The sequence below is a fragment of the Mizuhopecten yessoensis genome, unplaced genomic scaffold (genome assembly GCF_002113885.1).
Source record: "Mizuhopecten yessoensis strain PY_sf001 unplaced genomic scaffold, ASM211388v2 scaffold7055, whole genome shotgun sequence".
NCBI classification, from domain to species: Eukaryota; Metazoa; Mollusca; class Bivalvia; order Pectinida; family Pectinidae; genus Mizuhopecten; species Mizuhopecten yessoensis.
Genome location: NW_018406858.1, coordinates 328,317 through 353,225, shown reverse-complemented (window position 1 = coordinate 353,225; position 24,909 = coordinate 328,317). Strand labels below are relative to the sequence as shown.

The window sequence follows — 24,909 nt, the reverse complement described above, 5'->3', positions numbered from 1 at the left end:
AAATAGTCATAACAAACTTTCACTATCAAAATTCAAGATGGCTGCCTGTCGGCCGTATTGTTTATCCAATCAGTCTCAAAAGTTGCCCTGTACAGCTAAGGACCAAGGGGAACCTTCATTCATAATTTGAGAAAGCTCCCTTGAGTATTTCCCGAGAAATATCAATGACAAACTTTCACTATCAAAATCAAAGGTGGCTGCCTTTCGGCCATGTTGTTTATCTGATCAGTCTCAAAAGTTGCCCTGCACAGCGAAGGACAAAGGGGAACCTACATATAAAATTTGAGAAAGATCCCTCTGGTACTTCCCGAGATATAGCGATATTAAACTTTCACTATCAAAATTCAAGAGGGCTGCCTGTCGGCCGTATTGTTTATCCAATCAGTCTCAAAAGATGCTCCGCACAGCTTAGGACCCAGGGGAACCTACCTATTAAATTAGAGAAAGATCCCTCTGGTACTTCCCGAGATATAGCGATATTAAACTTTCACTATCAAAATCAAAGACGGCTGCCTTTCGGCCATGTTATTTATCTGATCAGTCTCAAAAGTTGCCCTGTACAGCTAAGGACCAAGGGGAACCTTCATTCATAATTTGAGAAAGATCCCTCTTGTACATCCCGGGAAATAGCGAGAACAAACTTTCACTATCAAAATCCAGGATGGCTGCCTGTCGGCCATGTTTTTATCCGATCACTCCCAAAAGATGCTCCGCACAGCTTAGGACCCAGGGGAACCTACCTATTAAATTAGAGAAAGATCCCTCTGGTACTTCCCGAGATATAGCGATATTAAACTTTCACTATCAAAATCCAGGATGGCTGCCTGTCGGCCATGTTTTTATCCGATCAGTCTCAACAGATGCTCCGCACAGCTTAGGACCCAGGGGAACCTACCTATTAAATTTGAGAAAGATCCCTCATGTACATCCCGGGAAATAGCGAGAACAAACTTTCACTATCAACATCCATGATGGCTGCCTGTCTGCCATGTTGTTTATCTGATCAGTCTCAAAAGTTGCCCTGCACAGCGAAGGACCAAGGGAAACCTACATATAAAATTTGAGAAAGATCCCGCTGGTGCTTCCCGAGAAATACCAATAACAAGAATTGTTTAAGGACGGACGATGGACGGACGGACAACGGATGCAGGGTGATTTGAATAGCCCACCAACAGATGATGGTGGGCTAAAAAATACCTCTGGTACCTCTTGAGAAATAGCAATAACAAACTTTGATTTGAATAGCGCACCATCAGATGATGGTGGGCTAAAAAATCCCTCTGGTACCTCTTGAGAAATAGCAATAACAAACTTTCACTATCAAAATCCATGATGGCTGCCTGTCTGCCATGTTGTTTATCTGATCAGTCTCAAAAGTTGCCCTGCACAGCCGAGAACGAAGGGGAACCTACATTTATAATTTAAGAAAGACCCTTCGGGTACTTCCCAAGAAATAGCGATAACAAACTTTCACTATCAAAATCCAAGATGGCTGCCTGTCGGCCATGTTGTTTATCTGATCAGTCTCAAAAGTTGCCCTTCATAGCTAGGGACCAAGGGGAACCTACATATAAAATTTGAGAAAGATCCCTCTGGTACTTCTTGAGAAATACCAATAACAAGAATTGTTTAAGGAAGGACGACGGACAACGGACCACAGACGCAAGGTGGTTTGAATAGCCCACCATCAGATGATGGTGGGCTAAAAATATAGATGCATGGTGTTATGCCACTATCTCAAGTAGTTTTTTTTTAGCCTTAAAACTTAACTTCAGATAGATAAGTTGTAATTTTCCTGTCTCATTAAAGGTGTTGAAATTATACTAATTGTTCATGCAGGTCTCATTAAAGATTTAGACATGTCGGTCACACCAGACTTTACATGTGAAGGACATGTCAGTCACGCCAGACTTTTCATATGTGATTGACATGTCAGTCACACCAGACTTTTCATGTGTGATGGACGTGTCAGTCACACCAGACTAACAAATGTGATGGACGTGTCGGTCACACCAGACTTTCATATGCGATAGACATGTCGGTCACACCAGACTTTACATGTGATGGACGTGTCGGTCACACCAGACTTTCATGTGATAGACATGTCAGTCACACCAGACTTACAAATTTGATGGACGTGTCAGTCACACCAGACTTTTCATATGTGATGAACGTGTCAGTCACACCAGACTTTTCATATGTGATGGACATGTCAGTCACACCAGACTTTACATGTGATAGACATGTCGGTCACACCAGACTTTACATGTGATGGACGTGTCGGTCACACCAGACTTTCATATGTGATAGACATGTCGGTCACACCAGACTTACAAATTTGATGGACGTGTCGGTCACACCAGACTTTTCATATGTGATGGACGTGTCGGTCACACCAGACTTTTCATATGTGATGGACGTGTCGGTCACACCAGACTTTACATGTGATGGACATGTCGGTCACACCAGACTTTACATGTGATGGACATGTCGGTCACACAAGATTTTACATGTGGTGGACATGTCAGTCATGCCAGACTTTTCATGTGCAATTAAAATGTTAGATACACCAGACGTCTCACTAAAGTTTAATTATGGTAGACTTTTCACTTTTCACATCTGATTGAAATGTCAGGTGCCAGACTTTCTATATATCTCGTTAACGTTTCAGGGTAATCCAAACATCTTATACATTTGGCTTATACGACTCACACAACTAAATCATTTACTATATGTTATTACCAAACAATTTAGCTAATAACTTTAATATTTGAAGTTCAAAACTAGTGACAACTGTCTCGATTCATAAATACATACCTTGCAAAGGCCACAAAATGACTTTTTTGGTAGGTTAAGTGGCATATTGGAGTGTCACAGCGCCAAGAAGTTGACAACCGGTAGTTTACAAGCAAAACCGGTGACCAAAAACAGAAACGCCCCCAGACATTTTGCCCCTGTGCAAATCCGCACACAGACATAGAAATATATCAAAAGTATATATTTTTCAAAAGTTAAATACCTGAACATTTCATTTTTCTAAAAATCTTTCATCAGTTCCTTATTAAAGTCCTTTAATGGCCCAGTAATTAGCCGGAACCTATTTCAAATAGGAACTACAAACGTATGAAACACTTGCAGATTGGCTGATTTAGTTGTGCGAGTCCTTAAAGTGAAGTGTTGCAAATTAGTTCGTGCAATGTCTATATTTAGACGGATTGTCATTTGGCTGACTTGCACAATTATGTCCTGGCCCCCACGACTTCTCACCATGTACTGACAATCTGTAGTAGTAGGTCCCAGTATTTGATAGTTTCCTTGGTCAGACACGTTCAAACCAAACACAGTATTAATTGTATGATAATTTAATATGTAGCAATATACAAATATACAATAATGTAACACATGTACGCACCAGTCATCATTCAATCTTTCACATCACAAACCCCTCTACTCTCCTTTAACATAAGAGGCCACTAGTCAGTCATTTTCTATCAGATATGATTATGCTTACTACAACTCCTGTCAAAAGTATCTTGTGTGTTAACCCTCTAGCACTGTTGGAGTAACCCCTCTAACAGTGAGTGGTGAGTAGGGACACAGCAGTATACCTGTATAACAGGTACAGGAAGCAGGCATACGTTCTCAGACAACCATGATTTGTGGAAAACAACAAAAACCACGGGTTGTTTCTACATTTGTCTCCATGACAATGTCTAGCATTGTTAAGGTTTTAAGTATCTATAGATGTAACATTACTATCAGGTTCTGTTTATGGAGGAGTGGAGATTTGCAAAACGAGTCAAGTTAAAGAATCAAATTTTTAACACTGCTATTTTCAGGTTCCTTTTATCTATAAAACTGTCGAAGTATTTTTGAAATAAACACCTTAAACACAATATAAATAGGTGTTGTAAAATTTGTAAACTGTACAGTGCTTCCAGTTTCTTTATTAAAAAAAGTGATCATATTTAACGTATACTGTAATGATACTTATATCAGTACGCTCCTATTTTAGCATTCAACGGTACAACAGATCTAGAAGTGTAATCAGCAAGTAGTATATCAACTGTTTCCTTTCCAAATGTAATTTGGAAATTTTGTATTTCTAAAGCTAATGGTACAAAACGTAAGTGCACCAGAGACAGCATGAAAACCCCTAAAATAAGAATACAGCTGATACATATGTTAATTTTACAGTATACATGTATCACAAATGAATAAAAAACCTTAAAAAAGGTTCTGTGCTTACCAAAGAACTCCCTGATCAGGTCAAATTTAGACATGTACTCCACTGTTATCCTCCAGTTAATTAGCAGATAAAGTCATTTCAATCCTCTACTCCTCCTTCCCACCCAGACTAATGTATGCTAGTAAGCTTTCTCAGAAATTTGCATTACATTATCAATCATTCATTAAATCAAATTTCTTCTTCCCCACTACAGATTTCCATTTTTATTACCGGTATATTTTGATTAGGAGTGTAACAATGCATCGAAATATCGATAGATTGCAATAAATCCTTCCCAATATCAATGCATCGATTGTATATTAAAATTCAATATTTATTGCCGATTGTTCCGTCAGATATTGATTGTTTCAATAGTTATTAATAGCATCTTCTCGGAGCCTCAAACATGTAAATATTTCGGTCGGCGAATTCCCCCAAATTGTCCGAGTCATCACTACGTTTGTTCCGCACTACTAGTCGCTACACTGATTAAGGGGAGGTCACTCTCATTTAAAGAAAGGAGCATGGCGTCTGCTATCACGATTGTCAAGAATGCCCACGGAAAAGCTGCGGTGTGGAAACACTTTCGATTTGTCAAAGAGAATGATATTGTAGATAAGAAGAGTTGCATGCCGCCTTTGTGAAACAATTCTTTAATACTGTTCCAACACGACGAACCTGAACGACCATATTCGTCGGAAGCACCCGTCCCTGAATCAGGATCTTCTGCAAGTTCCGGCAACTCAGGGGAAATTGTTAACCACTTCAAGTTTGACGGCACCAACTCTAGGCCTTGCGACAATGTTTTTGTCCAAAATCTCTTCAACATCTCCGAGACGACAATACTAGTACTGAACTAGAGGCAACAAAGGTCCAAAGAAGTGTCATTCTAGTGATTCTAAGATGGACAAATAAAAACTAAAAAGCGAGTTTAAGTTTCAATCATTTGTGGATTTTCATTATTTTTACATCTGTATTTATCAATTATAAACACAATGACAACAGACAAATAGAAACATTATATAAACACGGCAGTAAGTTGTTTTAGAGAAACCCCAGATAGCATTGATTTACATTTGAAATTCGTGATTTAAAACAGTTAACATACACTACGGCTTAATGTTATCTACCCAATAATATCGCAATTCTATCGCAATAAAATGTGCAATAATAATAATATTGCAATAGTTTTTCCGCGATAGCAATAATATTGCAATTGTGAAATTGGCCGCAATAGTCACCCCTAATTTTGATGTATACTGAAATATTTGAATGACTAATGAATAGAAACATGGTTAAAGTCTATTTCCTGTTCTAGATGATTACCTCATCACTGCTGAGGCTTACTCGTGGTCAGGTAACAATATTAGGTAGTTATACCGAGTACTTTACAGACTGTATATATATACCTATACCTATCACTTACTCGTGGTCAGGTAACAATGTTAGGTAGTTACACCGAGTACGTTACAGACTGTATATATATATCTATACCTATCACTCACTCGTGGTCAAGTAACAATATTAGGTAGTTATACCGAGTACTTTACAGACTGTATATATATACCTATACCTATCACTCACCCGTGGTCAGGTAACAATATTAGGTAGTTATACCCAGTACGTTACAGACTGTATATATATACCTATTCCTATCACTCACTCGTGGTCAGGTAACAACATTAGGTAGTTATACCGAGTACGTTACAGACTGTATATATATATACCTATACCTATCACTTACTCGTGGTCAGGGAACAATATTAGGTAGTTACACCGAGTACGTTACAGACTGTATATATATTCCTATACCTATCACTCACTCGTGGTCAGGTAACTATATTAGGTAGTTATACCGAGTACGTTACAGACTGTATATAAATATACCTATACCTATCACTCACTCGTGGTCAGGCAACAATATTAGGTAGTTATACCGAGTACGATTCAGACTGTATATATATATACCTATACCTATCACTCACTCGTAGTCAGGTAACAATATTAGGTAGTTATACCCAGTACGTTACAGACTGTATATATATACCTATACCTATCACTTACTAGCTGGAGATTAAGTATCAAACCAGGAAACTCGCATAGCATTGCACAACATGTGTAGACATCATGGTCTATAAAGGAAATATACATATTCAACATAATGGTCCAAATAAACATGACACCAATGCTGCTTAGCATCAAATGGGGACTGGTTGCATTCTAAACTAAATTTACTCCTTCCTGATTCTTCTCCAGGCAGGTTTCAACAAAATAAACTGTCTCTTATAAGTATTTCCTGGTCCCATGGTAATGAAAGTTTCATAAACATCAAGGGTCCCTCAGGACACCTGAGAAGGACAACTCAACACATTGCAGATAGTCTCGACCGTACACAACACTAAAATGGACAGGCACTCTGCAACGAAAACCAGAAATACATACAGAGGTACTGTAACACTTAAGGCTGGCTTGTTCATCTCCGAGTAAACCTTACTGAACTGATTTAAGGATACACGATACCTTACACATTCTATTTGCGTTTTATGGTAGATTCATTTTAATACATGCATTCCTATTTACCTTTAAAACATTTCAATACCTTAACCAAATCAATTATCAATTATACGACGTTAGTGTTAACTCTTATGGAGAGAAGATCATGACAAAGAAAGGAAGTATATATCCTTAATTACTAATAAACTAATCAATCAATTAGCCATCAACAATTTCAGATATGTTTAGTTGTGAGAATAAAAGTTTATGAGTACCATTAATGTCATTTCCACAATTTCAAGATTAGTAATATAAGATTCATATATTTTAACAAAAGCAATTCAACTGACTTTCTCATTATCTGGTAGCTGTAGTTATCAAGCAAAAGACATTTGATGCAACAAATTTTGACTAATAAATAAAAATAAGTTGCTGGTGTTTCAAAATTTGCAAGCTTTCACAGAAAATTGATAGCTATACCTGTTTATTTGCATTGGTGAAACAAAGAGACAATTTGTGACTTATAATATGTTTGCAACATTGAAGAACAGGCCTTTAAAAATGATATAGCGGAATAGTGCAAAGTTAGTTCAAAAATATACAAAAGCAATCTATTCTTCCAAAGCTTTACAGTGTAGCATCAGCTTAACCTTATCAAACCTCACCATGCTTGTATGTTTAAAATCAAATTACCTAGAACAGTTGTAAGGCTCTGTCATAGCTTTCACATTATACATAATACAATTTACCTACATTTATATATAAGCCCTTGTCAAGCCTTTCCGATCATTATCATGAAGCATCAACATGCAACCATAGAAATCCTTGTCAAGCCTTCCCTAGTTTCACAGTGTAGCATCTTCTTACCTATGTTAGCCTCGGCCAGGCTTTCCACAGTTTCATAGTTAAGTGTCTACTTACCTTTGTAAGTCCTTATCAAGCCTTCTACAGCTTCAAAGTGTAGCATTTAATTACCTTTGTAAGCCCTTATCAAGTCTTCTACAGCTTCATAGTGTAGCATTTACTTACCTTTGTAAGCCCTTATCAAGCCTTCTTCAGCTTCATAGTGTAGCATTTACTTACCCTTGTAAGCCCTTATCAAGCCTTCTACAGCTTCATAGTGTAGCATTTACTTACTTTTGTAAGCCCTTATCAAGCCTTCTACAGCTTAATAGTGAAGCATCTACTTACCATTGCAAGACCTGATTAAGCATCTACTTGCCTATTTAAGCCCTTGTCAAGTATCAATGTACGTATGTAAGCCCTTATCAAGCATGTACTTACCTATGTAAGCCTTTGTTAACCCTTCCCATTATGTGGAATAACGGCCACAACAATAATGGCTACGAACAGCAGCACAATGACAACCCAATAACCTACAACAGAAGGAGAGACGTGTCACCAGCAGTACAGGAACACAAGTCTAAACATACAACAGAAGGAGAGATGTGTCACCAGCAGTACAGGAACACATGTCTAAACATACAACAGAAGGAGAGACGTGTCACCAGCAGTACAGGAACAAAAGTCTAAATATACAACAGAAGGAGAGATGTGTCACCAGCAGTACAGGAACACAAATCTTATCATACAACAGAAGGAGAGACGTGTCACCAGCAGTACAGGAACATAAGTCTTATCATACAACAGAAGGAGAGATGTGTCACCAGCAGTACAGGAACACAAGTCTAAACATACAACAGAAGGAGAGATGTGCCACCAGAAGTACAGGAACACAAGTCTAATCATATAACAGAAGGAGAGACGTGTCACCAGCAGTACAGGAACACAAGTTTAATCATACAACAGAAGGAGAGACGTGTCACCAGCAGTACAGGAACACAAGTCTAATCATACAACAGAAGGAGAGATTTGTCACCAGCAGTACAGGAACACAAGTCTAAACATACAACAGAAGGATAGACGTGTCACCAGGAATACAGGAACACATGTCTAAAAATACAACAGTAGGGGAGACGTGTCACCAGCAGTACAGGAACACAAGTCTAATCATACAACAGAAGGAGAGACGTGTCACCAGCAGTACAGGAACATAAGTCTAAACATACAACAGAAGGAGAGATGTGCCACCAGAAGTAGAGGAACACAAGTCTAATCATATAACAGAAGGAGAGACGTGTCACCAGCAGTACAGGAACACAAGTCTAAATATACAACAGAAGGAGAGATGTGTCACCAACAGTACAGGAACATAAGTCTAAACATACAACAGAAGGAGAGATGTGTCACCAGCAGTACAGGAACACAAGTCTAAACATACCACAGAAGGAGAGACGTGTCACCAGCAGTACAGGAACACAAGTTTAATCACTGATCAAAGTGTCTAACACAAACATAAATAATGAGTTTATCTTTGTTACAATGATTTGGATACAATACTGAATCATGATCAATCTTATTTATTTTATTTTTATTATAACATGTGTTTTTTCGTCAACTTTGAAGTATACTTACAACAAGCGTTGGATTTCCTATCTACTATTTTGATGTGTTTAGTCTCTCTCTTCAGTCGTTCTCCTGTCCGGTCTGTATGATTAGTGATATCGTCTATTAAAGCTTTAAGATATAGAAATAAGGTATAAGTTAGGATTCAGACACAAATATTGGGAGTCCTACACATTGGAAGAAATTCCTGAGTGCTAATAATTACACATGAATTTCACTTAATTCAAAGAACCTACCCTTGGTCTTTGTATGGGATAAATACTGACCGAATTTCATCAGGATCCACCATTTTTGATGAAGTAATTGTGCCTTTTACTGTTCACTAAACAGAGCTTTTGTATATTGTACATGCTTATGAACGATATTTCAGGAAGCTATTCTTGCAGAAGCAAAATTGTTGAGAAACAATGCTCCCAATACTTAATACATCCCGTTATAATATTGACAGATGTTTATTTCAAAAACTATATCCATCTCACAGTATGGTCACAGAAGTTATTAATATTGTAGGTATCTTTATACTAGAGTTGTCAAGGGTAAGCTTGTTAACTGGTTACTCGCTCGCAAGACCACGAATCGGTTAACATAATCAATAACCTTGTCAGAGATATTTTAATACTGTCTGATATCTCAATCTTCACATCTTTATAACAGCTATGATAGAGAGAATGCTAAAAATTCAAAATCTTTATTCCTACAAAAATTACCGATACATAAACAAAGGTCCAATAACTAGTATGTACTGACCATTCTGACTGTCCACCTCATCTCCAATATCAACTGCCATCTGCTTCTGTCGGGACAGAACACTGGAGAGGGCATCCAAACCTCTGTCCTGCTCTGAAACATGTATCAATAATCAAGGTAGAAATAGAGATGCATATTTGTTGTTGCTCAAGATCATTTCTAAGTCTGAAGGTCCTTATGTTCAAGATGCCCTAGTTTGAATAGCAGTATGGACAATGATGTTTTATAGACTTTGGATATTTCCAACATATGTAACTGAGGGTCACCTACAAAAAACATCAAAAAACAAAACTCATAACAACAGAGTAGTGGCTTACCATGGATGACCTGTTGCTGTTGACTGCGGAGGTCATTGTTTGACATGTCTCGGTACTCCTCTGGATCGTCCCTCATTCCCCAGGGATCACTGCTTCCAAAGGTGTCCCCTGCTGACCCCATCAGTGAAAACCTGTATCCATCAATCATAATCAAAATAAGTCAATAGTCTTATTTTCAGATAGTTTATACTTGGCTACTTCTGTCTTCACATAATACATAAACGGTTATTTTGGGAAATGTATTTCAGATAATGTAGGGTTATCACATGGTTACTTCAGATACGGTTATGTAACTAGAGCTAAAACAGATACTTTTTGAATGTCAGGTTCTTTTTCAAATAACATACACTGGAGTGTTAAATAATGTATAAAAAGGTCACTTGACTCACTTCAGACAATCTAAAATGACATTTCCCTCATAGTTAAATACAGAATACATGTACAATTTTTACTTCTAACCGATGATCTTTTAGTGAGACTGCAACTGTGTACAAATGTCAGGGGAAGTAACTCTCTTTGTTTTATCTCTTACCTTTTGTTATAATACCTTTACTGAGGTTACAAATCAGAACATTTGCTCCATTTAAACTTCATATACTTTATTTTCCACAAATGTGAATGTTACAGACTACTTTTAATGTGATATCTTTTTTCACATAAACTGGTGTAACAAAGAATTATTTATAACATAACACAAACACCATAACACACAGAAACCTGATTAAATGTCTAGGCACCAAAATGTATACAAATCTGAATTCAAGTCACAGAATAGTCTTTTTGGACTGGAATTTAAGTTACTAATTACATTAACTTCTTCAGAAATTCTATCCCTAATGTTACCTGGGATTCAAAATAATTTCCAAACATCATTTACATGGTTTGGTCACATACACTACTACAGACCTACAAAACACTATCCTTGTTTTGACCCTTGCCTGAATACTATCACACAATACCTTGAATCTCCTCCCTCGTTACGGAATGCTTGTTCTATCTGTTTCTCCTTCGTTGTTAGGTTATCGGTCATCATTTGGCGACGCTCTACTTCTCTCTGAGTTCTGATTAGTCAAGGTCACATCAGTGGTAAATAATTTTAGGATAAAGTTCATAATTAATGTGAATACTTTGATAAGGTTAAAGATTACAACTATGTAACCAATGTTCCCTGTCATTAGTTGTAAGTATGGATACAAGTATTTATGAATGATGAAATAATTCCAGGTTAGACATAAATATTTAGCAGATACAAAGGCTGTAATTCCTGATAAAATTTGAGGAAATCTAATGTAGTCATAGTAGATCTCCATGTGATGACAAAGATGGGTACTTCAGAAAGTAATGTGTCAGAAGATATAAATTAGTTACAAGCACAAAGCTTAGCCATACTGTTTTGATCCATTAATTTAAAACAAAAAGATATATGGAAATCATTGGCCAATCAGACAGCAGTAGTCCCATGGAATTAATTTTGCTAATCATCAAACTTCAGCAAGGGAATCAGAAAATGTGTTTTACCATTTTATCAAAATCCGATACCAGTAATTACTTCATAAGATATTTCCTGCTGACATATCTCTATGTGGATGCCAGCAATGTGACAACAAAGGAAGTTCTCTTTTAATCTTGCAAAGGTAGACAAGAGGCCCAGGGGCCTTAATAGCTCACCTGGTATTTTATTTTTCAATTTAAAACCTGCTAAGTACCATTCAGATTTATCAAAGGAGTACAAGAAACAAAGTTGCAAGAAGAACTACATATAAATCCGTATTTTGTGGGGAAGACACCAAGAAAATGAGTTTCCATGTTATTTTCCTCTATTTCCCCTATTGGGCCTCACATGCACCTTTTTATACAATTCAAACAAATTGAGTTTTTTTCCCCTAAGCATGCTTCAGACTGCATTTGGTTTAAATCCCTTCATTTGTACAGAAGGGAAAATATTTTTCTCTATTTCCCCTATTGGGCCCCACCCCTATGCCCCCACTCCCTCTGTTTATACAAACTTGAGACTCCTTTGTCCAAAGACGCTCTAGAACAAATTTGGTCAAAACCCCTTCATCGGTACAAAAGGAGAAGGATCTTTAATGTTTTCCTCTATTTCCCCTATTGGGCCCCACCCCTATGCCCCCACACCCTCTGTTTATACAAACTTGAGACTCCTTTGTCCAAAGATGCTCTAGAACAAATTTGGTCAAAATCCTTCTATTGGTTGAGAAGAAGAAGATTTTTAAAAATTTACCTATTTCCCCCCTATTTGGCCCTGCCCCTCTGCCCCCAGGGGGACCATAACCTCCGTTTATACAAAACTGAGAACCCTTTGGCCAATGATGCTTCAGACCAAATTTGGCCAAAACCCCTTCATCGGTACAAAAGGAGAAGGATCTTTAATGTTTTCCTCTATTTCCCCTAATGGGCCCCACCCATCTGACCCAAAGAAGGGAGCCCACACACCTCAGTTAATTCAAAATTGATTCTTTGTACCTTATCATGCTTCAGACTGCATTTGGTTTAAATCCCTTCACTTGTATAGCAGGAGAAAAAACTCCTCTATTTCCCCTATTGGGCCCCGCCCCCAGAGGGGCCACACCCTCCGTTTATACAAACTTGAGTCTCCTTTGTCCAAAGATGCTCTAGGACAAATTTGGTCAAAATCCTTCAATTGGTTGAGAAGAAGATTTTTATAGATTTACCTATTTTCCCCCTATTTGGCCCTGCCCCTCTGCCCCCAGGGGGACCATACCTTCCGTTTATACAAAACTGAGAACCGTTTGGCCAATGATGCTCCAGACCAAATTTGGTCAAAATCCTCTGAGCCGTGGTTGCTGTTCAATATTGATGGATTCTCTGTCCTGAATCCCTGCAATGGTTGAAGCCCTCGTAGAAACTATTCACATGTATGTATATAGCTTGGAAGGATACATATGGTAGGAGGACGAGGCACGGATCAGTTGCTGCTTCAGCTTGTTGAGGTCATTGGTGAACTGCTTCATAGACACCCGTATCTGAGCAGATAACTGGAAACATACGAAACACACATTTTACCTCTTTTTTTGTGAACAAAAACCTGTTTTCCCTTAATAGCCAAAATGTGCATATTGCATTGGATGTGACCTACTTAAAGTGCATGGGACTTCTCTTTTGGGTGATGCAGGTATACTTGAGATTCAGAAAGCTATATTTTATAACAATTCATAATTATGGCTGTTCAAATTTATACACTAATTTGAACTTTGGCTTTGAGATGAATATTATGCTTATCTAATTACTGTGACGCTTTGGTGGGCAATAAAATTGTGATGAAAGTATACTTTTTAGTTACATCAAGATAATTATAATGGTCTTAATATTACAAACTGGACAAAAATGTTAATGGAATTTTTGAACTTTCTTTGACCATTGATGGACACAATTATCTCTTTTGAGTCGTAGGAGGGTTCATAATATACACTTGACTCATTATTTATTTCAAATTAATCAGTTCTCCTTTAATTTTAGAAATTCATATAATTAAGGGATTTTATGCACCATCCCTTTTAACAGGTGTAATCATATTTGTGCATTGTATGATCATCTTTGACCTAGAGGTGAAGGTCACAGGGACATTACTATTACAGCACACTGCAAAGAATCTTAGATGCAAATGTACTGTAAGTAGATGGCATTACTTCTCAATTTCAAATATTTTACAGTTCTTATGTTTCTTTTTTTTTTTTTTAATTTAAACAATGAACAGATTGCGATAAGTCAATTCTCAATGGCATTACCTTGATAGTAATGATTCCTCATTCTGTACCATATTGGGGTATGATTATAATCAACAAACATTAATCCAGGGACAAGTAGATTTTGCACCTGTATAACTACTTAATACTACAATTACTTTTAAAACAACTGATTAACTCCTACTAGTACTTAATATTGATAACTGTGATTGGACTTTTAATTGTACCTTGGTGTATGTTGAACTTGTTCGGTTGTGTTTATTTCTTTCATTGATTTTCACCATCAGGTCTTGTCCAAGCCTGGCACAGCTGTCATACTCTGTCAACCTAAAAATCAATGTTAATCTTAGTTAGTACCTCATACAGATTATGTTTACACACACAGTTGTACAGTGACAACTTGGAAATCTATGATAATCCGTGTTACACATATTATTGACATACAGTTGTACAGTGACAACTTGGAAATTTATGATAATCCGTGTTACACATATTATTGACATGCAGTTGTACAGTGACAACTTGGAAATCTATGATAATCTGTGTTACACATAATATTGACATGCAGTTGTACAGTGACAACTTGGAAATCTACGATAATCTGTGTTACACATATTATTGACAAACAGTTGTGTCTTTGCATCTTGGCAAGATCATTTGTCAGGTTGGGAACCTCCCTGACTTTCTGAGATGGTCTCAAATAACCATGATACACCCAGCCAGTTAACAGAGACAAAATGTATATCTCTGTAAACTGGGATAAACTTGAACTGTTGTTAAAAAATATTTATCAAAATTTTTGTCAATTTGACGATAATACTAAAATACTAACAAAATAGGGTTCACAAATTTGTGTAAAAAAAAATAAAAATGAAAAAGCCAACAGCATTTTCTGCTATAGTTTGACGAAATATTTCAATGACATTTAAATTACCACATGCATAATTCAGGAGTCCTCTTAAACTATTTCTTGAAAACGTCTGGTATGTTCAAAATGTATCTGTATGTGCCCAATGTTCTGTGCTCTATTTGGAAATACTACTACATGTTTTAAAAAATATTTCATACAAATGATCAATATAGTAACATTATAACTGTTTGCTCGAAGATGCTCAACTTTGTAATATTTATTTCAATAGCAGTTTATGTGGAAAATAAGTGCATTGATTAGGTTGCCTTACAAGCGTCAGCTGTAGGGAATTTCCCTTTTGCTTAGCGGTAGAGCATCGGGATGGAGAGCCAAGGGTCGCGTGTTCGAGCCCCAGCGAAGGCACTATCTTTATCACTATTCCTCGTCCTACTACATATGTACTTGCATTCCAGTTTATCTCGGTTGCAAAGATGTTTTATCTCTGTAACCCCGGTGTATCTCAGTTTTTCAAGACAATCTCGGAAAGTGGAGGGAGATCTCAACCTAAAGTGTAGTGTTAATTGGGATGGGGCTGTGACACATCCTTCGACTGGTCTTGTCATTACAGATACACAGATTTTATTCTCACTATAGTGTAAAAGATGTGGAATAATTAGGTTGCCTTACACGCGTCAGCTGAAGGGTATTTCCCTTTAGCTCAGCGGTAGAGCATCGGGCTTGAGAGCCAAGGGTCATGGGTTCGAGCCCTAGCAACGGCACTATCTTTATCACTATTCCTCGTCCTATTACAAATTGGTGCCGTTGACCCTCCCCGTTTAAGGAGGAAAACCCTTGGAGGGGAGTCAAAGAACCTCGGTTGGTGTTTGAAAAAAGGGATAATAGTGTAAAAGATGTGGATTAATTAGGTTGCCTTACAAGTGTCAGCTGTAGGGAATTTCCCTTTAGCTCAGCGGTAGAGCATCGGGCTGGAGAGCCAAGGGTCGCGTTTTTATCACTATTCCTCGTCCTATTACAATATTGAAGTCGTACCTAGTCATTGACCATCGGATTCAAATGGTGGATTACTAAACCACATGTGTTCAATTCACTATGAGCAGCAAGTAATTATTTCATTACTGAGCGACAAAGACCGGTGTTGATCTGAATCTCTTAACACTACAGTACAGTACAGAACAGGTGATGGTCGAGAACTGTTTCAGGTTTTACTCAGTAGTCATGGGCGAGGGAAATGGTTTGTCAAGTTAATTTGACCTGAATGATCACTTTATATTTGTGAAATAATAAAAAAAACGTTTTTGTGTTACAAGTACTGTAAGTGAAGCCATCCTATTCAAACGACTCTCTGAATTCTTACCAAGTGTCACTAGCCATCTTGTGATGTACGGAAGTTGTATACTGAATGTGTATTGCGCATGATCAGGAAACCTAAAAACTTCCGGAAATTGTAACTTTCACCCTTGACCCCACATGACCTCCTATCACAATGTGGGTCTATTTTTAGAAAACCACCGTGTGAAAAGTTTTACTTCGTTTACTCACAAACGGTGAACAGAGGAGACAGTGTGTGTATCGGTATGTAAGCACTCTCGATCACAGATGTTTGGAAAGACACTGTTTAGGCCCAAACGTTATGAGGTGTTCACTTCGGAAAGTTATAAAAATTACAATATGTCTGTTTATTTTAGTATTTTCGATTATTTTATATTTGCATGATAACTTTGAAAAAAGTTTAGCACAGGGACAAAGTTTGGGACAGAAACAACATGGCGTCGTCGGACCTGTTGATCAGCATTCGGACATTGAATTGTCGCGGAAACAGCGAAATGCAATGTCGGTAGAAACTATAAAGGATGATGCGAAAGAGAAAATTCCAAAAGTGCAACCCAGTTTAAAATCGAAAAACAAAAGGACAGAAATTGATGACATTTTCATTGCCATCAAAACGACCAAGAGGTACCATGACCGTCGTCTCAAGCTGCTGCTCAATACGTGGGTCGCCCTCGCTCGGGAGGAGGTATGTAGCTTATTTTCCCTCCTCCTCCTCATCATCATCACTACAGTACATCTAGTAGTCTACATATGTTAATGTTGACGTAATTGTCCAATTAATCAGTTAAAATGTGTAACATGATTTTCACGTTACATTAAATGCATAGAAATTGCTGTCAAGTTTCACTGAAGCTCTGAAATGACTTAATTGACATATATATATATCTACCAACTTAAAATGTGTATAGTAGTAGGGCCCCATCTAATTAATTAAATTCAGTTTATGTCGCCCTGGCTGGGTATTAAAGACATATGGCTATATAGTACCAATTTTAAACTTGTGTTTTCACTTTTCAGTAGGCTACCAATATTCCAACTTGTAATATTACTTAATCAAAACGATGAACTCGTACCTAAATATGGTTTACTCATAACAAATGTGATAAATAAAAACTTTCACCTAAAGTTTGCTCATTTGAACCAAGTAATGCTAACATGAAACAATCCTATCACATTTAATTTTAAGACAGGTCTTCTGATCTTCTAGTTTGGAATTTATAGGGAGAGAACTCAAAACTCATGTCAAGATTGAGAAAGAAGATTATGTGTCTTTGTGCTTTATAAAAGCTTTAAAAAAAGTTCAGGTATTAATCTTTTGAGTTCAGTGATCTACAGCAGATTTTGTAATGTGATAATTTTTCGCTGATTTCTCGAATGCATGTTGACATGTATTATATGTCTGGGGGAAAAAACACTTGCTGGAATTCTATCGAATTGGTCAATTAATTTGAATGATAATTGACTTACAGTCGAATATTTTGATTTGCAAAGTTTTCGCTATTGGTTTTCAACCCTATTCCCAAAGTAACGTCAAGCTATGTGAAAATTATAATGAAAGTAAGATTCTTGTGTTGAAAGTAGTTTCAGAATATTTAGGTCCTACATGAACTGTGTACACCTGAAACAAATGTACTGTTGTAACATTCAATCATCAGCACACTAAACGTAAAAATATATCATTTACTTGAAAATAGTAGAAATTGAAAGTAAAGATGACTTGACAACATCCTTTTGGTCCTATGGATATTATCCAGTCCTCCATACTTAGAGTTTCAAATACTTTTTGTGCTGGACTACTGAATTCCATTAAGAATATGTCCACGGAAGGCTACAAAAACCTTTAGAACTGAAGGAACATTGAGTTGTTGGATCTTATTTGCTTCGTATTGAAAATAGTAAAGTTGTTGGCAAATGGCCTCCAATGTTTAGAAAACTGTATCTAGCTAGTGCTTATATAATTACATATATACATACCTGTAGTCAATTAGCAAAGTAATGACCATGGTCAATCTTGTTCACATTTATAATTTAACTGTAAGTTCTACAGTTATATATATGTGGGTACCTTTGATATAAGTACTTAAGTGACAGGATTTCCTGATGGTGAAAACTGATAATTTTCCTGTTAAAAAGAGGAGGAAATAGAAACCAAACGAAAGGAGAAAATTGCATAAAGCTCCTAAGATTGATTTAACCCCATGCTATATATATATATCATTCACTACGAAATATATGTTTGTTAATCATTCTTATTATAGAATTGGTTCTTGAAAAATTGACCTTAAGACTTAATTGAATTAGGATGCATATATTATAGTATTTGTGTTTTGTAATGTTAAAGAATATAATTTGGAAAATGTCTGTTCAAGCAGCCAGAGACTGCAAGGATGGTCCATACTCTTATGAATATAAATTGCAAAGTCTACCTATGTTGAACTGATCAACATTCGATGTGTGATCAGCCTTTTTACTATGTTTCTAGTATGTGATCATGAATGCACCATGCTGTAACCAGGGATAATCCTGAAACGGGCCAAGATGGGGCCATTGTCCCTTCAAAACTGAAATTGACCCCTCCATGTTCCAATTTTCATTTAATTTTACATATAATGGCCCCTCTTAGTTTTGATATTGACTAAAAATTGCTGAAATAGCCCACTGCTCTCGAATTTCAGAATTTTCCCTGGTACCCTCCCCCCCCCCCTATAAAAGAGCTAATTCCAATAGAATGAATGGCATGCTGGTATGACAACAGACATCCTCATCCCTTCACCTGAACAATAGCTTTAAATAGCATTGTGATTTACTTTACTGGGCCGTTGTAGTACTGATCAGTTCTTTTTTATCCTGGTTTAGAGAAATCTGATCTGTTATAATTAATCATTATGAATAAATACTGGCCATATTATAACAAAAATATTCAGGATGAGGTCTTGAACTTTTCAGCTATAATTTAAGAAAAGGACACTAGTCTCTTTACAGCTTTACACCTCATTTCCCACACTGTATTCCAGGTTGTTGTTGATAGAGGTGTCAGAGTTTGAAAGTTAAATGCTACCTTCTGTTCATCCAACGAACAATAGTGGCAAAATTCTTCACCGTAAATGGGTAAATTAATATCAAGGAGCCCCCCCCCCCCCTTCCTCCTCCTCTCATTTATAAATAATTTTAATTCTGCATGTCAGAACATTTCTTTCAAATATTGAAGCTATTGAGTTTCATATTCTGTGCAATTAAAAACTTTGTAAGTCGCTCAGTAAATAAAATAATTAAAATTGTACATATCTATTACATAGTTCCAATAAACTTTTTAATTTCATGAAGCAACATTCCGGAAGTAAAATATACCAAATTTTCCTTAAGGATCAGTGGTAAAGTTTATCTTAAATAAATATTGTAGGAGTTAGGGGTGGGTAGTGCAAGCAAATTTCATATATATGCAGTATATATCTATGGAATATTGCAGTATAATATATCACAATTCATTTTATTCTTAATAATTCAGATACAATATTAAATTAAAAATAAATTTATGACAGTTTTGGAAGATATTGCACCAAGTTTACAGTTTTGGAAGTTATTGTACCAAGTAAACTTAATTTGGAAAACAATGATCCCTTACCAATCTTAACCATGTCTTTTTAGTATTATTTCATTACTGTGCTTAACTCGATCAACCTAAGTAGAAATGATCCAGAATAATGGGATATTTTCAATTAGAAACGGACGGTAAAATGTCTAAATTTGTTATGATTAAGACGTGTACGGTAAGATTTCAAAATGAAAGAGGTAAAATTAAAAACACAATTATTACTTTGGAATATTTTCAAGGTAAGTAAAGCGTATATATATGTATACATGTTTATCCACACTTTGTCTATATCACAATTTCAAAATGAATATTTTATTAAAATATTAGCTAAATTTGCATCATAGAATATGTGTGTAGACTTTGTTAGAAGTGTGAGAACCTGGTACAGCTGACAGTTGTTCACTGTCCAGTATACTTCTATATAAGTATATATATATTATAAATCAGAAAAATGATCCTTACGGACGATGACATATTATAAAATGAAAAGTTCTTAACAACGAGTCTTTAATACTTTCATCTCTTCTAGGAGATTCTTCAGACTGTTTATTTGAAGTGTATATTGTAAGTATATATATATCTGTTGGAATTACTTCTTTGCCCTATATACTGTGTATATATATATATATATATATATACAGGTACATGATGTACGTAGTGGCCATAGGGTGCTTGTCACCTTACCTGTGATGGTCCTCATATATAAGTGTGACCAGTTGGTGTAACGATGAATGACCGCATTAACTGTAATTTAACAGTGAGAGATAACAACATCTTGGTACTAAGCAATAACTATTGATGTGGTTTGTTTGCTATAAGAAGTACATGTACCAGGTATGATGTCTATTGTAACAAAGCTTAGGTTAACAAAATGAACCTGTTATGATGAATTTATGTTTACCACATCCCAGGTTCATTTTATTGGTTGATATATATACAAATGTATAAATTATACACTACTCAAATAAAATGACAATGTGAAACTTGCTTACTAAATCTTGATTATATAGATATCTACTATTGTGGCAAATTTTAATTGTGCATGCATATTTCCCTTTAGCTCAATCGGTAGAGTGTCAAACTCAAAAGCTGTGTGGGTTTGAAGCAGGCTTCTTTCTTACTTGGCACAAATTAGGTGTCCACAGCCCTCCCTGGGTTATGGTGTTCAGGGGCAAACACATTTGAAAAAAAAGGGGGGGGGGGAAGTGTGGCAGGTTTTAACTGTACATATTTTATAGGATACAGCTAGCAGCCTCCTTCTAGCTTCATGCTTGAGAGAATTTAGAATTTCCCTTTAGATCAAACTAAAGGGCGAACACATTTGAAGGAGGGGTGTGTGTGTGTGTGTGTGTGTGGCAGGTTTTAACTGTGCATATTTTATATAGGATACAGAGTTCTAGCAGTCTCCCTCTAGCTTCACGCTAGAGAGAATTGAGAATTTCCCTTTAGATGAAAGTGGCCGCTGGTGGAATCAAAAGCTGGTGGTAGTGGGTTCGATCCCAAGTTGAAGCACACTATTCTCTCTCCTGTTACACGATTGTAGCAGAACTGGACTGGGTCAATCGGCGGTGACCAGGTAGCTTAATTGATAGATTGTCTATCTAGAGTTTGGAGGGTCCCGGGTTCGAACCCTGGTCTGGCTGTGCTTTGTTTCATCTACTGGTACAATATGGTGCCTGTGACCAACCCTTGTTTCAAGCATTTGGTATATGCTTTGCAAAGGGATACCCAAACCTGGGCTGTAAATAATTGTGTCTTCGGAGATGAAGACTTAGATAAAGGAGGGCGACCAGAGTCCATCTTGAGTTTAGAGGGTCCTTGATTCGGACCCTGGTCTGGCCGTGCATATTTCCATCTCCTTTTATGCTATTATATGTGATCTTACTTCTTAATTACCATAGTTTTCATTTAAATGTAACATGAAGTCTGCACATAAATTTAAGTGTTTCATCTGAGTACTGTGAAGGCATCACAGCTAGATCACAAACACCTCTGCTGGAGTTTTCTTCCTCACCTCCCCAATGTATCTATAGGTACATGGTACAAAACTTTTAAGTACACTTGTCGTAACCTGGAGGTATACTTGTTATCATGCAGGAAATAGCATTAACGATCGCCAAGTCGCCAAATGGCAACACTTTTTCAGATTTGGCGACAAAAAATATCAATTTGGTGATATTTTTGGGTGACACCATTTTTACTTACTCTAAAATGATTAAAATCAGTAATCTGTCGTCATGACTAATGATTTGACGACAAACACTACCTGGGTACAGGTAACAGGTAAGTTGACCGGAGGGCATGTGATCATGATACAGGGATATCTCCGGTTCAACTTTCATTTAAAGTCAATTCAGGGATAGATTATTGAAAATTCCAAGGATACATGATAACTCTAAAGCTGTTATATTAGGTTATGAAGCTGTTTAATCATGTGGCCAGTTTTATTTTGGGATCACGATCTGAGTGTAAAGTGGTAGACAGAATCAATGGAGCACAGACTTTGTTAACCACACATATGTATGCTAGACAAGATCAGCAGCTTCTAGGGGTATGAAGTCATCTTCCTCCTTATCAGGAAATGAAGTGGGTGTTTTGTGATCTATTGACCCTAAATGTAAGCTCTAGAACAAGGGCAGGTTTGTATAGTCCCATGCATGCATGTTCACAGCCTGGGACAGCAACTGGTGCAAAGTCTTACTATCATTGGTAGTGTATAGATAACACACAGCCTGGCATAGTAACTGGTGCAAAGTCTGCTACTACCATTGGTAGTGTATAGATAACACACAGCCTGGGGTAGTAACTGGTGCGAAGTGTGTTACTACCATTGGTAGTGTATAGATAACACATAGCCTGGGGTAATAACTGGTACAAAGTCTGTTACTACAGTTGTGGGACCGCACAACGCACCAAAAATAGCGTGCGCACACCGTGCATACATCGTTCACACACCGTCCGCACAACGTCCACACATGGTGCGCACAGCTGTGCGCTTCTCTCCGCACAACTGTGCGATTTGGTATCATTTGTAGATCTAAATTACGGAATGACAAAAATGCGGAAAGCTTGTGTGCGATAATGTATGTACACTGTGTATATATCTGTAATTTCTCATCACAATAATCTAGATTATACAATTTCACAATGCGTGTTACACAGTATTACAGCGACCGTTAGGCTGTCAAGAATGGGTTTGGCTCCAAGGTAACAGAACAGGTAAATAACAATTTGATGATCATGAGTGTCCGGTGTTTTGCCTGACCAGTGCCTGACACACAGATCTAGAGCTGATATGCGATACCGTTTGACCGTAATGAATAGTATTTGTTATTTGCATTCGTTTGCCTATAGCTCCCCTTCACCTGGATTTTCACACCCCCGGCCTAACCCGACGAGCTACGTAAGTGCCCCAGGCGGGGAGAAAACTACGGTCCAGGTATATCCGTACATGTATAAGTGGTTATGTTTACCTGTGTACAGGATTGTGTTGTAATGTGTCGATTAAGTTTGTTTAAAAACACAGAAAACACAATTTCCAAATATAAGAATGTATAGACAGAAAGATAAGTTCATAGATGTTGCTAGAATATAGAAACATACGTAAAAAACAAGTGTATATGTTTAAACACGAAACCGTATAAATTGTTAAGGCATTCTTCAATTTACACCAACCACGATTGGTATCGTAGAACGTCCGTCCATCGTGCACACATATGTGCGCAAGCAATGATTGTCCATCTTTTTATCGTTCGCCCATCGTGCACACACCGTTCGCACCCCGTGCACGCATCGTGCGGACACCGCACATCGTGTAACAATGTGCGATCCCACAACTGTACCATTGGTAGTGTATATATAGATAACACACAGCCTGGGATAGTAACTGGTACAAAGTCTGTTACTACCATTTGTAGTATAGATAACACACAGCCTGGGATAGTAATTGGTACAAAGTCTGTTACTACCATTGGTAGTATAGATAACACACAGCCTGGGATAGTAACTGGTACAAAGTCTGTTACTACCATTGGTAGTGTATAGATAACACACAGCCTGGGATAGTAACAGGTACAAAGTCTGTTACTACTATTGGTAGTATAGATAACACACAGCCTGGGATTAAATACAGATTAGTTATAACTCTGTTTAAAGGTGGTAAGAAGGACAGACTTGATGTGAATAACTACCGAGATATTACGTTAACACCGGTTCTTCAAAAACTCCTGGAAAAGATATTATATTTTCGGATAACATCCGTATGTTCCGAAATGGTCTTTCCTCACCCCCTCCAGCAGGGATTTCGCCCGCAATGCGGTAGTATCACGGCTGCCTTTATAGTACAGGAATCAATTGCTCACTATGTAGAGCGTGGATCGAAAGTTTTTGCCGCCTTCCTGGACAATCAAAAGGCATTCAACAGTGTGTGGATTGAGGGACTTATGTACAAGCTATATAATATCGGCTTTAACGGAAAATTTTGGCGGTTACTCTTCGATTCATTTCAAGAAGTGTACTCTTCAGTGTTATACGAAGGGAAAAGGAGTGATAAATACCCTATTTTACAGGGAGTAGGTCAGGGAAGGACATTATCCGCGTGGTGTTTTTTAATTGTTATAAACAATTTGATCGTTCATCTAGACGAGCTTAATCAAGGGCTGAAACTCCGGAGTCATCACATCCCGTGCGTTTTCTTAGCGGATGATACGTTATTGCTTGCAGCGTCCAAATGTTTAGTGCAAAAACAACTAGATGTGGTGTATTCATAAGCTAGCAAATGGAGACTCAACTATAACTACTCAAAAAGTTCAGTGATGGAATTTACAACTAGTCAGAGCAGGTCCAATGCTGGAAACTGCCAAATACCATGTACGCTGGGGGACAAAATTCTGCCGTGGTCTGATTGTAATAAATTTGCTGGAATACACTTTACCAGAAGTCTACAGTCGAATACCGGCATAACCGAATCTTGTTATAAAGGAAGGAACGTTTTAAACTCGCTATTAGGTATCGGATTACACCCATATGGACTAAATCCGCTCACAAGTGTTACCATTATAAAGCGCATAATCATACCTGGTATGACATACGGATGTGAGTTATGGAACGACTACAACCAGACATCTGCGGACTTACTAGAA

At 37.3% G+C, this 24,909-nt stretch overlaps 2 protein-coding genes across 2 annotated transcripts in view; one reads left to right on the top strand and one right to left on the bottom strand.

Moving 5' to 3' along the window:
* Positions 1 to 5,760: 5,760 nt before the first annotated feature.
* LOC110453004 (syntaxin-8-like) lies at positions 5,761 to 16,260 on the bottom strand. The gene is made up of 9 exons (XM_021501794.1): positions 16,202 to 16,260; positions 14,204 to 14,303; positions 13,174 to 13,268; positions 11,211 to 11,312; positions 10,252 to 10,382; positions 9,935 to 10,027; positions 9,197 to 9,298; positions 8,006 to 8,097; positions 5,761 to 6,644 (listed from the first exon to the last, which is right to left on the bottom strand). The coding sequence occupies exons 1-8, from the start codon at positions 16,216 to 16,218 to the stop codon at positions 8,021 to 8,023; spliced, it is 717 nt and encodes a 238-aa protein (XP_021357469.1). The 5' UTR covers positions 16,219 to 16,260; the 3' UTR covers positions 5,761 to 6,644; positions 8,006 to 8,020.
* Positions 16,261 to 16,391: 131 nt separating this feature from the next.
* The window catches only part of LOC110453003 (fringe glycosyltransferase-like), a 29,850-nt gene continuing 21,332 nt past the window's right edge, over positions 16,392 to 24,909 (top strand). Inside the window, exon 1 of the mRNA XM_021501793.1 lies at positions 16,392 to 16,861. Within this exon, the coding sequence (XP_021357468.1) occupies positions 16,478 to 16,861 (384 nt within the window). The 5' untranslated portion in view covers positions 16,392 to 16,477. The remainder of the gene's footprint in view (positions 16,862 to 24,909) is intronic.